The sequence below is a fragment of the Fusarium verticillioides genome, chromosome 1, assembly GCF_000149555.1.
Source record: "Fusarium verticillioides 7600 chromosome 1, whole genome shotgun sequence".
NCBI lineage: Eukaryota > Fungi > Ascomycota > Sordariomycetes > Hypocreales > Nectriaceae > Fusarium > Fusarium verticillioides.
This window is the reverse complement of record NC_031675.1, coordinates 992,992-1,006,661: the sequence shown is the minus strand read 5'-3', so window position 1 is coordinate 1,006,661 and position 13,670 is coordinate 992,992. Positions and strand designations below refer to the sequence as shown.

Here is a 13,670-nt window from a genome sequence, read left to right as displayed (position 1 = left end):
ATACTTTCTTCGATATGGCCTTGCCAACATGTTTCCCTCTCTTCACCATCACCTTCTTCCCTTCAACCTTTCCAACCTTCTCAACTATCAAGGCTCGTGCGTAACACAACAACATCATCCACCATGAGTATCACCGCTTGGACCGACGAGGATGTTCGAGCAGCCCTCGTCCCTCAGAACGAGTTCCCTCCTTGCTCCTATCTTCGAGGAACTCGACTAGGTCGAGGTGCATGTGCCAGCGTCTATAAGGTGCTGAACGTCAAGACCGGAGGCCTATTCGCCGGCAAGTCTTCTCCTCAGGCTGCCGATCACCTACGAGAGGAAGCTAGAAACTTGACTAGACTGAATCATGTGAGTCTCTATACACTACAATGTTGAATATCATGACTGACGATATATCTATGTAGCCCCAGATTGTCAAGTTCATCGAATACAGTGAGGACAAGCACAACCCAGCCGCCAACGTCCTTGTCATGGAGCTCTGCGCCGGTGGCAGTCTTCAAGACAGAATTCATGACAACTCTAAAGGCCTCAATGGTCAAGACACTCTACGAGTCTTGCTCCAGATTGGGCAAGCAGTTGAGTATCTCCACGGACAAGGGCTTTTTCATACCGACATCAAGCCACGAAACATCGTGGCTCGATCATGGGCACCAGTCAATGTTGTCCTCGGCGACTGCGCCGAGGTAATGAAGGTCCAACACATTGACCCTCGGAAACGCCCATATGGAACCCGTTCATACTGGTCTCCATATATGGAGAAGCATAGTAGGAACAGCGGGAAAAGCGACGATATTTGGGCACTGGGCATCTCACTTCTCGGGATGATGGCCCAGTGGCCTCGCTGCCTCATTAAACAAGAGAAACTATACCCAAAGAAGTGCTACAACCATGCACACGAGCTGCACAAGCTCAATCTTGGTGACGACCGAACCCAGATTCTATTGCGCCTACTGGTGTGGGATCATAACAAGCGGATCACCGCCCCCCAGCTGGTGAAGCTGACGGCTGAGCGTCTGGAGGCTGGCCCTAATTTTGTCGAGGAGCTGAAGTCTCCTGAGGGTTTCCAGCCTTTGGTGTTTTGGTAGAAAAAACTTTCTTGTCTTTTGCGGGGTTATCTGTCGCTGAGTTGAATCAAGAGTTCATTGATGGGAAATCTTGGAGCGACATGGGAGAGATTGAATATGGACAGAGAACGGCGAATGTCACTACGGAGTACCTTAGTACAGGATGAGACTTGTATAGCAGTGTGTTCTCACACTTGGTGATCTCAACTCAATAAAGTCGTTGGTACTAAAGCATCTGATTTGTGTGTAGTATTTGTGACAGCGGCGAGTTGTTAGCTGAATACGTTTCAGTTCTTCACGAAGTATCATCGGTATCAGAACTATGAGCCGTATGTAAGTCGGCCCTTGCCGGGGATATCTCGATGGAGTCCCAGGTCGTACTTTTCTGACTGATAGTAGAACGCTCCGGTGTCGCTATCTGAAAAAGAGGAGGGACAGAAGAGCTTATCGTCGGAACAAAGCCGATGCCTTCTACAGCATCAACTGCCGGGCCCAACCATGCATTGAGTTGTCAAGCCAATCCCAATAAACCAATTTCAGTGCTCATCATTGGAGCTAATGACGCGATTCGAACTGGAGAATTAAACCCCCGCAAAAGTTATTAGTCATCACTTATCGCTCCCGGTTACGGCGATGTCGCAACCGTTGAGATGCAAGCGACCTGTGGAGAGAAAGACTGCTGTTGATCCAATTGTCAAGGCGTAATTCCTATCAGTGGGAGAATTATACGTGAGTAACTCTCCTACAGTTATCGAAGGATCTGACTAATACAAGAAAAGAGCCCTTTCGTCGCTGTTGATGTTGCGCTCCATATTAACCCCGAGCTGCCCCTCCTACTCCGTGCTCCGGACTACACTCCGAAGCATTATCCCTCTTCACTCATCAAGATCATTCTCAAGCAGTGTCAGCGCCATGAGTAACCAGACTCAAAAGCTCAAACCCGCGGCTCGGGTCCAGGGCCAGAAGAAGGATGTTTGGTAAGTTTACTACAAATCCTGCTAGAAACACAACGATAACTAACTCGGCCGAAATAGGTCCATGATCAATGAGGCTGCTGCGTCTTCACCTATCCAGCCTATTGTGAACCTGGGTCAGGGTTTCTTTGGTTACAACCCCCCTGACTTTATTCTCAACGCTGCCAAGGAGGCTTTGGATCGTGTTGAGTGTAATCAGTATGCGCCTGCTAAGGGACGACCGCGGTTGAGGAAGGCTCTTGCGGATGCGTATTCACCATTGTGGAGTCGCAATTTGGACCCTGAGACTGATATTATTATCACAACTGGTGCTAATGAGGGTATGCTGAGTGCGTTCATGGGTTTCATTGAGCCTGGTGATGAGGTTATTGTGTTTGAGCCATTCTTTGATCAGTGAGTGCCCTTACTTTGTACATTAAATACGGAGCTAACATTGGTGTAGATACATTAGCAATATTCAGATGCCCGGCGGCAAGGTCGTCTATGTTCCCCTTCATCCTCCCGAGACAGGAGCCACAAAGAACTCTTCAGCCGCAGACTGGACAATTGACTTTGACGAGCTAGAGAAGGCCTTCACACCCCGCACCAAGATGATTGTCATCAACACTCCCCGTGAGTACCACGAGCTTCCCCGCTTATATCAGCGCTGACCTACTGTAGACAACCCTGTGGGCAAGGTTTTCCACAAGGACGAGTTACAAAAGATTGCCGATCTTGCTGTCAAGCACCAGACTATTATTCTCTCGGATGAGGTTTATGACCGTCTTTTCTACGTGCCGTTTACGCGAATTGCAAATCTTTCTCCTGAGGTGGACAAGCTCACTCTCACTGTTGGATCTGCTGGAAAGAACTTTTATGCCACTGGCTGGCGTGTTGGTATGTCCAGAGTTTGCAACGGACCATGGCATTTTGCTAATCTTCTTTAGGCTGGTTGATTGGTCCCCCAGAGCTGATCCAGCACGTCACTGCCGCTCACACGCGTATCTGCTTCTCAACACCCGCCCCCTTCCAAGAAGCCGCCGCCATTGGTTTCGAGCAAGCCGACAAGAACGGTTTCTGGGATGAGACCATCAAGGAGATGAAGGCCAAAGTCGACCGCCTCAACGAGGTATTCGAGGAACTCAATCTACCCGTGACATACCCCGAGGGCGGTTACTTCCTGCTCGTCAACATGGCCAAGGTCAAGCTACCAGAGGACTACCCCTTTCCCCCTCACGTCGCAAGCCGGCCTCGCGATTTCAAGCTGGCGTGGTTCCTCATCCAGGAGATTGGTGTTGCAGCTATTCCTCCTACAGAGTTTTATACTCCGAACAACGCGCACTTGGCGGAGGATTATATCCGATTTGCTGTGTGTAAGAATGATGATATCTTGGAGCAGGCTAAGGAGAGGCTAAGGGGGCTGAAGAAGTACATTCAAGAGTAGAGCGGGTTAGGAGGAAGGAAAGTTAAAGAGTCGGAGCATGGCTAGATTAGACGGGTTTCGTAGATTTCACGGTAGTTTTCTGAGCTTTATGTGCAGTTGGTTGGTATCTCAGTCCTCCTGATATGTGCATGAGTTTATGAGATAGACTACATACAACCAGGGTGTGAGGTACTCCGGTTGCCTTTCTATCTTATCTGGATATCTGGGAACTGTGTTCGAGTCCGAGAAAATAGTACAAGAACGAGAGTATTTCTCTTGATCATCTTGCAGCTGCTGTATATACAGTTCACCGCTATATTCAGAATATCTATCGTCTTGTCTCTGAACTCCGAAGTCAAAGTGGAGGATCCCGATCGTGGAACTGGCCTATCGTGGTCGCGGAGCCGGCCGTTAGCGAGCTGCATCGTGGGGTAGAGGCTCTCTTCCCCGCACAAGCAACAGAGAAGAACAGGCACTGAGTGGCTGCTGTAGCTGTGAGCGGGGGTGCAAATCTTGGGCTTATCAGTGGCGATGAGTTAAGTTAGGTAGGTAACCTTGACACGTCCCTCATTCGTTCTCTGTTTGGCTATCACAGGTATCTCATTAGGAAGAGGAAGGTGCCGTAGCACAAGATCCAATTGTTTTTTGACAATATGACGCAGGGAACAATCTCAACTTGAACCCGCTATCTAACTGCTGCCGGCCACGCCTCGCCTCGACCCGTGAACCTGAACTCTTTAGTACTAGGTAGGTATCCCCTCTACAGCAACTGAGCTGTACAACGCCTCGGTTCGTTTGTTGATAAGAGCCACAGAGGCCCCGTTGTCTTTTCTATCCTTTCTCTCTTTTGATTCTTGGACTCTTTTTCCCTTCCCAACAACCATTCGAGATACCCATTCCTTTTATTCATCGCTATCATGGCGCCTAGCGCTGTATCTCCCACAAGGGAGTCCAATCCTGAGCCCTTGGCAACCCTAACCTCTAAATTCGATGATACCCTTCGATTCTATCTTAACGGAACCAAAGTCGTTCTGGACGACATAGATCCAGAGGTCACAGTCTTGGAATATCTACGAGGAATCGGTCTCACAGGGACAAAACTGTAAGCACTTATCGCCCCCAAACCCTTCTATCGTGGCTCTGACGATGGTAGTGGCTGTGGCGAAGGCGGTTGCGGAGCTTGCACAATCGTGGTCAGCCAGTATAACCCAACAACCAACAAGATCTACCATGCCAGTGTCAATGCATGTCTAGCTCCTCTCGTCAGTTTAGACGGCAAACATGTCGTTACTGTTGAAGGTATCGGTAGCTCCCAGAAGCCCCACCCAACTCAGGAGCGTATTGCCAAGTCTAATGGCAGCCAATGTGGTTTCTGTACTCCTGGTATTGTGATGAGCTTGTATGCTTTACTGCGAAACAACGACTCACCCTCCAAAGATGATGTCGAGGAGGCGTTTGATGGCAACTTGTGTCGATGTACTGGCTACCGTTCCATACTAGATGCGGCTCAAACGTTCAGTGTTGATAAGCCGGGTATGAAGTTTAAGAAAGCAGGGGGCACTGGATGTTGCATGGAGAACGGTAACGGTCCACCCAGCGGAGGTTGCTGTATGGACAAGGCAAACCTTGATGATGCACCAATCAAAAGGTTCACCCCTCCGGGGTTCATCGAGTACAACCCAGACACGGAGCTTATCTTCCCACCCGCTCTCAAGAGACACGAGCTACGGCCTCTGGCATTCGGAAACAAGAGGCGGAGATGGTATCGCCCTGTCACCGTTGAACAGCTCCTGCAGATCAAGAGTGCTCATCCTCAAGCCAAGATTATCGGTGGAAGCACAGAGACTCAGATCGAAACAAAGTTCAAGGCTTTGGAGTACCCTGTGTCAGTTTATGTTGGCGATATTGCCGAGTTGCGGCAGTACACTTTCAAGGAGGATCACCTTGAGATCGGTGGCAATGTTATCCTGACTGACCTTGAGAGTATCTGCGAGCATGCTATCCCTCATTATGGACGGGAACGTGCCCAGGTATTTGAGGCTATGCTCAAGCAGCTCAAGTTCTTTGCTGGTCGACAAATTCGAAACGTTGGTACTCCTGCTGGTAACTTGGTCACAGCATCGCCAATCTCAGATCTCAATCCCGTATTCTGGGCTGCGAATGCTGTGTTAGTGGCCAAGTCATCCACCAAGGAGACGGAGATCCCTGTTGCCCAATTCTTTACAGGTTATCGAAAGACAGCACTCGCACAGGATGCGATCATTGCGTCAATCCGAATTCCAGTCACTCAAAGCAAGGGCGAATTCTTCAGGGCATACAAGCAGGCCAAGAGAAAGGATGACGATATCGCTATTGTCACTGGAGCTCTGCGGGTTCGCTTGGATGATGAAGGCATCGTTCGAGAGGCAGCCCTCATTTATGGTGGCATGGCTGCTATGACGGCTGCTGCCAAAACAGCAATGGAATACCTTGTCGGACGACGATTCGCCGACTTAGAGACTTTGGAGGGAACCATGAACGCTCTTGGTCGCGACTTTGACTTGCAATTTAGTGTTCCGGGTGGCATGGCGTCTTACCGAAAGTCTTTGGCCTTTGGATTCTTCTACCGATTTTACCATGACATTCTGACAATTCTCGATGGAAGCTCAGAGCAGGTCGACAAGGAGGCTATTGACGAGATTGAGCGAGATTTGTCCAGTGGAGCAGTCGATGAAGACGCTGCTGTGGCTTATAAGAAGGAGGTAACTGGCAAATCTAACCCCCATCTGGCTGCTCTCAAGCAAACAACAGGCGAGGCGCAATACACCGACGATATTCCTGCCATGAAGAACGAGCTTCACGCCTGTTATGTTCTTTCAAAACGAGCACACGCCAAGATCATCTCTATCGACTACTCTGCCGCTTTGGATATTCCGGGAGTAGTGGATGTTGTTGATAAGGATGACATGCCAAACCCTGATGCCAACAAATTTGGTGCTCCTCATTTTGACGAGGTTTTCTTCGCTGAGGGCAAGGTTCTGACAGTGGGTCAGCCGATTGCCTTAGTTCTGGCAACTTCTCCTCTGCGAGCTCAAGAGGCTGCTCGGGCAGTCAAGATCGAATATGAAGATTTACCATCCGTGCTCTCGATTGAGGATGCTATTGCAGCCGATAGCTACCACAACTTCTACAGAGAAATCAAGAAGGGAGACACGGAGAAGGCTTTCAAGGAGTGTGACCATGTGTTCACTGGAACAGTCAGAATGGGTGGCCAAGAACATTTCTACCTCGAGACCAACGCTTGCTTGGTTGTCCCCAAGCCTGAGGATGGAGAGATGGAGATCTTTGCCAGTACTCAGAACGCCAACGAAACGTAAGTCTTGGCTTGTTATTTCTGTTCTGCCAGTATTAGATATTAACCTTTTTTCAGACAAGTATTCGCTTCGCGAGTTTGCGATGTACAGTCAAACAAGGTTGTTGTTCGTGTCAAGCGACTGGGTGGCGGTTTCGGAGGAAAGGAGTCACGATCAGTGATTCTCAGTTCTATCTTGGCGCTTGCGGCAAAGAAGACCAAAAGGCCAGTCCGATACATGCTGTCGCGAGAGGAAGATATGGTTACAAGTGGACAACGCCATCCTTTCCTTGGCAAATACAAGGTCGGAGTGAACAAGGACGGTAAGATCCAAGCTTTGGATTGCGACGTCTTCAACAATGCAGGCTGGACATTCGACCTCAGTGCAGCTGTGTGCGAACGTGCAATGACCCATATTGATGGTTGCTACGACATTCCTAACGTGTACATCCGAGGACGCTTGTGCAAGACGAACACGATGTCCAACACTGCGTTCCGAGGATTTGGTGGACCTCAGGGCATGTTCATCGCAGAGTCGTACATGGAGGAGGTGGCTGACCGATTGGGAATGCCCGTCGAAACGCTGCGCCAGATCAACTTGTACGAGAAGGACGGCCAGACTCATTTTGGTCAAGGCCTTGGAGATTGGCATGTTCCCCTGATGTACAAGCAGGTGCAGGAAGAGGCAATGTACGAAGCACGCCGGCATGCCATTACCGATTTCAACCAAACGAACAAGTGGCGGAAGAGAGGTCTGGCTCTGATCCCGACCAAGTTTGGTATTTCGTTCACCGCTCTATTTCTGAATCAGGCTGGCGCTTTGGTGCACATCTATCACGATGGCTCTGTCTTGGTGGCCCACGGTGGTACTGAGATGGGACAAGGCTTGTATACCAAGCTCACCCAGATTGCAGCACAAGCACTGGGTGTTCCATTGGACAACGTCTTCATCTCCGAGACCTCCACCAATACGGTGGCCAACGCCTCTGCAACAGCTGCTTCAGCCTCGTCAGATCTGAACGGATACGCCATCTTCAACGCGTGCGAGCAGCTGAACGAGCGACTGGCTCCATATCGAAAGAAGCTAGGTCCTGAGGCGACCATGAAGGATCTTGCCCATGCTGCTTACTTTGATCGTGTCAATCTTTCTGCCCAGGCTTCTACGAGACACCTGAGATTGGGTATGATTGGAATACCAACAAGGGCAAGATGTTCTTCTACTTCACTCAGGGAGTTGCCGCAGCTGAAGTGGAACTGGATCTACTGACTGGAACATGGACCTGCATACGCGCAGATATCAAGATGGATGTTGGTCAGTCTATCAACCCAGCGATTGACTATGGTCAGATCCAGGGTGCCTTCATTCAAGGTCTTGGTCTCTTCACAATGGAAGAATCGTTGTGGCTACGCAACGGTCCTATGGCTGGACATCTTTTCACACGGGGTCCTGGCGCATACAAGATTCCTGGGTTCCGAGATATTCCTCAAACTTTCAACGTGTCGCTCCTCAAGGACGTGGAATGGAAAGAGCTACGTACCATTCAACGCAGCCGTGGTGTGGGTGAGCCGCCCTTCTTCATGGGAAGCTCGGTCTTCTTCGCTATTCGAGATGCACTCAAGGCAGCACGCGCACAGTTTGGAGTAAAGGCTACGATCGGCGATGACTCTTGTGAGGGGCTCCTGCGGCTCGAGAGTCCAGCGACACCTGAAAGGATCCGATTGGCGTGTGAAGATGAGATTATGCGCAAGGCGAGAGTCTTGCCCAAGGAAGGAGAGAGGAGTTTCTTTGTTGCGATCTAGTCTGATACATGACCTTTCTAGGAGGAACTATGAGGTCTAGCCAGGATTTTGGTGTCTGGGATACTTGTTACTATTGGAGTTAAGATTGACATGGCCAGGCACACTTTACGAGTAATATGAAATGGATATCATGTTTGTATGGCAGAATCTTTGACCTTGGTGATGCACGTGCGTCTTGGCCCAAGTAAAAACGAAGTTAACAACAGAATATGGATCAAATCCTATTGGTCAAAATCATCTTTAACCTTCCAAAGTCGTCAACCACTGAACTGAAGCTACCCGTGAATCGGCGATATTCGGAACGAGAGCAACGAACTACAATGATACTTTCAATGGCAAGTTGGCAATATGACATCAGCGATATAGATAAACGAGGAAAGGATGCTATGCGGCAATTAATATAGTGCAAAAATGAGAAGGGATATTAACATGACAGAGTTGCAGTGAAGGAATAATAACGCGCAGAGATGCCCCAGACGAGCTGTTACTCGATTTGGACAAGTGTTTCAGCCTGCTGTGAGTTTATTTAGCGCCATTATTTTTCACCGAAGGTCAAGGTCAGCATCCATGCTCTGGAGTAGCTATCGTACCAGATCCTTTTCTAGAAGATCATGTCAGAAATGGTCAAGAAAAGACTCATGGTCCCTGGTGTGTGCACGGTCTGTTTTTATGATTTGAGACGAGTGAAATGGCCTGATTGTTCAAGAGAATGGGATTGTACCTAAGGTAAGTATGAAATTAGAGGCTGGGGTCAGCGGATGTGAGATTTTGGAGTTCAATTAGAGGCCTGACTGTCTTGTTCAGACATGGACGTACATCTCCCATTTTGGCAGTTATATGCCCTTCATAATGGTCTAGGTTTTACCCCAGAAAGTGACGTAAAAGCACAAAATACAGTTTTCGTCTCGTCTTGCAACACTATATAGTGTAATTACATTATGCCTATGACCTAGGTAGGTAATGAACTCTGCATAGTTAAGGTCCTTCGGCTGACTGCTGTTGCCTCGGCTGCCGGCAGTTGGAAGCAATTAAACTGGAAGCCAAGTTAACAACTAGCTCGACATTAGAAGCTCCTGAATCGATCATTATGATTAATGTACTAACTTGTGTATGTCTGCAGGTTTGAGGCTTTTGGGAATAGTAGCTCTGGACTGTGCTCCGGCGGTACGGAGACACGCCCGGACCCGCCCCGGCCGCTCGTTCACCGAGACCGGGGGACAATGACCACTGGCACCATTCCCTAAACCCCGCTATTAGAGTACCTAGGTCCAGCCCCCCAAAGAGCAAGTTCCCGCTGGTGGCCCTCCACTGCCTGGGTGAGATGATGGAGGGAAGTGCAGTTGACTTTTAGCTCTGGCCTCTTCAGTCTCTAAAATGAGGAGAGATCTCATTCTGTTATTTATAATTCTTGACTAACAGTAACTAGACCCATGTCAAACACGACTCACTTTTAATAATTATTGATCCTCTTTCGCTCTTGACGACGATGTTCAACGTAAACTGGCTGATCCAAGGCCCACTTCGCTCGTGAGCTGTGCGCGCTGCTTCTACTTCTCGGCGCCCCCACAATCCTCAGTCAAGGACTCAAAGTCACTGGGCTGGGTGAGGTGGTCAACCAAGCAAGACCAGCCTATTTCGGCCCCAGGTCTAAGCCTAAGCCTAAGCCTACGTCTCCAGTTGGCTCAAACTTCACCGTCCAGGTCCTCGCAAGTCTTTTTGCCTTCTCTTTCGACTTGGACGGCTACAAGACAAGCTTCTGGTGCCCATTGCTTCACCTCTCCTGGGCCAGCCTCGGCTGCTGAGCTATCAATTCATCTCTTGCATCTCGTTGCACTCCCTCGTGCCCTTCAAAACCTCATCCTTTCGACCGTTTCGGCTCACACCACCTGCGCAGCCACTTTCCTCCCGTCCTCCCCTCCCCCTCCACGGGACCAATTCACGCGCGCGCGACTCCTCACAGAGAAAAGCTACATACCTTACGGATACAGTCGACAAACCTACACCCGCGCACAGGACCTGCAGAAATAGCAATCGCAATCGCAACAACTAGCCGCCGACAACGTGCGAATGGATCGTGTCGCTTCGGCTGAGCTGTAGACCCATACAAGTTTGCTGCAGCGAGCCGCAAATGATCTGCGAACCTGACGCCGCCTTGCGTAACCAAGAGATCCAATGGGAGCATAAGACACAATGACCGACCGGAATGCCTCTACCATGGGCAAGGGCGCTGAGCAGGAGCCTGCCAAAGGCGACGATGGCAAGGCTGTGAATCGCGACAAGAGCTCGAATGCCACTGCTTCTGGGAACAACAAGGCCCCTACGAAAAAGAGACGCAAAGTCAATCACGGTACGTTTTCCTAAGTAACGACACTATCCTCCCTTGCACAGGTTCTAGATGTGGTGTTGCGCATGTGCTCATGGGAGGGTCCGCGCTGGGGTTTTGAGTAAAGGTCATGATGATGGATAGTTGCGATCAAAAGAATCTTGACATGACCAATCAACTAGCCAAGCCATCGACTCGTCAACTCCAATTCCAGGGGCAAGGTTCAGCATGGCGCATGCATCTATCTATCTATCTACCATAACAAGAAGAACATTGGGCTGACATCGCTGCGGCGCTCCATCATAGCTTGTGTATATTGCCGAAGATCTGTAAGTCAACCCCAAGTTCAACGACGCGCGTTCGCATTGGTTCTGTCTGGACCTTGAGCTGCTTTAGGCGTTCTAAGCAGCCAGTTCATTTGTTGAGCTGAAGTATTGTGCGACGGACATGGCGCCCTTGAGACAAATCTCGTCTAGTTTACCCATTACTTTGCATATGTGAGCTTTGAGAGAACTGGAGCTGACAGTCTGTTTTCTACCTGCGTCCAGCATATGACTTGCGATCTTGTAAGTACGATCCTAGGCGGCCCCTGCTTCTCGCCTTGATAACATGCTAGGACACCTGAGCTGCAGCTGCTGTGTTCAGCTATTCAGGGAAGGGGCTGGCTTTCTACACCATCAAAACCAAGTCACTGACGCCATGAATAGGAGAGACCATGTACCAGATGTATTAAGCGGAACATTGGACATCTTTGTCACGATGAACCTCGCGATGCCGATTCCAAGAAGGCAAAGAGTGTTCAGAGCACCCAGAGCATACAGGCGCACTCTGTAGTTGATGAATCGGACGCTCAGTCCGATATGGCTCGTAGCTCGATTTCTAGCACCATGGGCCCACCTCCCCCAGCGTTTGACACGACGAGGCAGCACCGAGGTTCCAAATCTTTTGGGGGAGTGCTGGGTCAAGGAAGCCCACTGTCCATTGTGCAACCCGGCCAGGTCTCGGGCCTGCAGGGCAATGCGTTGAACAACGGCAACAGTAATGCGAATCAATGTACGTTTTGTGTCCCTTTGTCCTGCCCTCCACTGAGAGGGGCCTGTCCCTTGTTTCGATTTTTAATCACGAGCGGAGCGGAGCTGGGTGGGCTGAGGTTGGGGCTGCCCAGAAATCTGTTCCTGATCTGAGATCGCTGACACGCCACTAGTTGCGGGCTTCCAAGATGCGTGGATGACAGCTCAGAACCATTTTCATGATATGCACAGCTATCACCCCAACTACATGATTGCCTCAGAAGTCACTCACGAGTTCAATCTTCTCAACGATTTCCTCCATACGAGTCTACTCGATGACGGTAGTGTGCCGCCAGAGGAACAACAGAGCCCGGCATTCAAGCGGTCGAGCCAGAGCCAGTCGGAGATGCTACCCGGGTTTGGAAATAACACCAACACCTCTATGGGAGCCGGTGGTTCAAACACCATGTCAAACATGACAGAGGGATCAATGCTGCCACCCCCTCCGAATGTTGAAGGCAAGAACATTCCACGACCGGGAAGCGTTGTGCCCGCCGACAAGGCTCGCGAATACTATCTACAGGCCGCCGACCCATCAGGCAACGACACGCCAGAGGAGCGAATGGCACGTGTGCTCAGGGCCAAGTACGACGCTGGATTATTGAAGCCGTTCAATTACATCAACGGTTATTCTCGCTTGGGTGCATATCTCAATTCACACATCACAACAGCGTCACGGGAAAAGATTCTAAGGACCATCGCCCGGTTCAGGCCCGCTTTTCGAGAAAAGGCACATGCTTTGACGGATATGGAACTTGTGTACGTTGAGATGTGGTTTGAGAAACAGCTCATGGACTACGACCGGGTGTTTGCAAGCATGGCAGTGCCCGCGTGCTGCTGGCGAAGAACCGGTGAAATCTTCAGGGGCAACAAGGAGATGGCAGAGTTGATTGGCGTGTCAGTAGCTCAACTGAGAGATGTAAGTCTTGCTTTTCTTGGCCTACACCTCCTCGTGACAGTAGTCTGGTGCAGTCCAAAGCACAGGGGGTTTGGCAAATGAATGGATTGCTAACGTTCGCTTACCCTAGGGCAAAATCGCGTTGCACGAAATCCTCACAGAAGAATCAATGGTGCGATACTGGGAAGAGTTTGGCACGATTGCTTTCGATCCAGCGCATGAGACCCTCTTGACGGCCTGCTCTCTGAAGAATCCAACCCCTGGGTCAACGCATCCAGTTGTGAAATGTTGTTTCTCGTTCATGATCAGAAGAGATGAGCACAAACTGTACGTATTCGTCACTCTGGCTCCATCTGGCTCCATCTGCCTCCCTCGCAATACTGACTAATTCGAATAGGCCAGCTCTGATTGTTGGTAATTTCTTGCCGCATGACCCACCAGCACAATAACCATGGGTGTATTGATATATGTATATGCCGTAGATATATGATGCTTCGTGAGAAGAAGCACAGCATGAGTTGCCACACTTGCAAAAGAGTGCTATAAGGCCTCACTCAAACAGTAGTAAGAAAAAGAAAATAGTCGAAATTGGGAAAGGCGCTTGGATACAAGGATTTGAAGCGTATGTATTCATTTGCATTACGTTAGACAGGAGATAACCGTTTGAATATTATCTTGCTTTCGAGAAGTCCCTCGGTGATGATTTTCTTTCGGGTTCTTGGGGTTCTTGACCTTTTGGGCCCGGTTTTTGGCTTTGGGCAGTTGGTTGGGCAGTTGGAAGGAGCACTTACATCGCTCCTGCTCT

At 49.8% G+C, this 13,670-nt stretch overlaps 5 protein-coding genes across 7 annotated transcripts; all 5 read left to right on the top strand.

Annotated features, from left to right (window-relative positions):
* Nucleotides 1–123: 123 nt before the first annotated feature.
* FVEG_09640 (serine/threonine protein kinase) lies at nt 124–1,088 on the top strand (the record flags this gene model as incomplete). Its single annotated transcript, XM_018898683.1, has 2 exons — nt 124–351; nt 408–1,088. 2 exons carry the CDS (start codon nt 124–126, stop codon nt 1,086–1,088), a joined length of 909 nt encoding a protein of 302 aa, XP_018756602.1.
* A 634-nt stretch (nt 1,089–1,722) lies between these two features.
* Nucleotides 1,723–3,794, top strand: FVEG_09641 (aminotransferase). The gene is made up of 6 exons (XM_018898684.1): nt 1,723–1,796; nt 1,847–2,044; nt 2,102–2,434; nt 2,484–2,653; nt 2,702–2,917; nt 2,968–3,794. The coding sequence occupies exons 2-6, from the start codon at nt 1,866–1,868 to the stop codon at nt 3,462–3,464; spliced, it is 1,395 nt and encodes a 464-aa protein (XP_018756603.1). The 5' UTR covers nt 1,723–1,796; nt 1,847–1,865; the 3' UTR covers nt 3,465–3,794.
* Nucleotides 3,795–3,976: 182 nt separating this feature from the next.
* Nucleotides 3,977–8,793, top strand: FVEG_09642 (xanthine dehydrogenase). Of its 2 annotated transcripts, XM_018898685.1 has the most exons (4): nt 3,977–4,190; nt 4,258–4,545; nt 4,597–6,795; nt 6,853–8,793. In XM_018898685.1, the coding sequence occupies exons 2-4, from the start codon at nt 4,361–4,363 to the stop codon at nt 8,039–8,041; spliced, it is 3,573 nt and encodes a 1,190-aa protein (XP_018756604.1). In that variant the 5' UTR covers nt 3,977–4,190; nt 4,258–4,360; the 3' UTR covers nt 8,042–8,793. The 2 variants fall into 2 exon arrangements, with proteins under 2 accessions (XP_018756604.1, XP_018756605.1); XM_018898686.1 differs by lacking the exon at nt 3,977–4,190 and having other exon boundaries at nt 4,210–4,545.
* A 1,971-nt stretch (nt 8,794–10,764) lies between these two features.
* On the top strand, nt 10,765–10,935 carry FVEG_09643 (hypothetical protein; the record flags this gene model as incomplete). The annotated part of the gene is made up of 1 exon (XM_018898687.1): nt 10,765–10,935. The coding sequence occupies one exon, from the start codon at nt 10,765–10,767 to the stop codon at nt 10,933–10,935; it is 171 nt and encodes a 56-aa protein (XP_018756606.1).
* A 291-nt stretch (nt 10,936–11,226) lies between these two features.
* Nucleotides 11,227–13,590, top strand: FVEG_09644 (hypothetical protein). 2 transcript variants are annotated; one of them, XM_018898688.1, is made up of 5 exons: nt 11,227–11,463; nt 11,605–11,950; nt 12,102–12,886; nt 12,996–13,192; nt 13,263–13,553. In XM_018898688.1, exons 1-5 carry the CDS (start codon nt 11,449–11,451, stop codon nt 13,312–13,314), a joined length of 1,395 nt encoding a protein of 464 aa, XP_018756607.1. In that variant the 5' UTR covers nt 11,227–11,448; the 3' UTR covers nt 13,315–13,553. The 2 variants fall into 2 exon arrangements, with proteins under 2 accessions (XP_018756607.1, XP_018756608.1); XM_018898689.1 differs by lacking the exons at nt 11,227–11,463; nt 11,605–11,950 and having other exon boundaries at nt 11,977–12,886; nt 13,263–13,590.
* The last annotated feature ends 80 nt before the right edge of the window (nt 13,591–13,670 follow it).

What these genes read in the sequence shown, in the direction of transcription:
- FVEG_09641 (XM_018898684.1), top strand. Translation starts at nt 1,866, where the DNA reads ATGTTGCGCTCCATATTAACCCCGAGCTGCCCCTCCTACTCCGTGCTC. An exon ending in TTTGAGCCATTCTTTGATCA is followed by an intron (nt 2,435 to 2,483) that starts GTGAGTGCCCTT and finishes ACATTGGTGTAG; the next exon opens with ATACATTAGCAATATTCAGA. An exon ending in TGCCACTGGCTGGCGTGTTG is followed by an intron (nt 2,918 to 2,967) that starts GTATGTCCAGAG and finishes AATCTTCTTTAG; the next exon opens with GCTGGTTGATTGGTCCCCCA.
- FVEG_09642 (XM_018898685.1), top strand. Translation starts at nt 4,361, where the DNA reads ATGGCGCCTAGCGCTGTATCTCCCACAAGGGAGTCCAATCCTGAGCCC. An exon ending in GGTCTCACAGGGACAAAACT is followed by an intron (nt 4,546 to 4,596) that starts GTAAGCACTTAT and finishes TGACGATGGTAG; the next exon opens with TGGCTGTGGCGAAGGCGGTT. An exon ending in ACTCAGAACGCCAACGAAAC is followed by an intron (nt 6,796 to 6,852) that starts GTAAGTCTTGGC and finishes ACCTTTTTTCAG; the next exon opens with ACAAGTATTCGCTTCGCGAG.
- FVEG_09644 (XM_018898688.1), top strand. An exon ending in CAACAGTAATGCGAATCAAT is followed by an intron (nt 11,951 to 12,101) that starts GTACGTTTTGTG and finishes ACACGCCACTAG; the next exon opens with TTGCGGGCTTCCAAGATGCG. An exon ending in AGAAGAGATGAGCACAAACT is followed by an intron (nt 13,193 to 13,262) that starts GTACGTATTCGT and finishes TAATTCGAATAG; the next exon opens with GCCAGCTCTGATTGTTGGTA.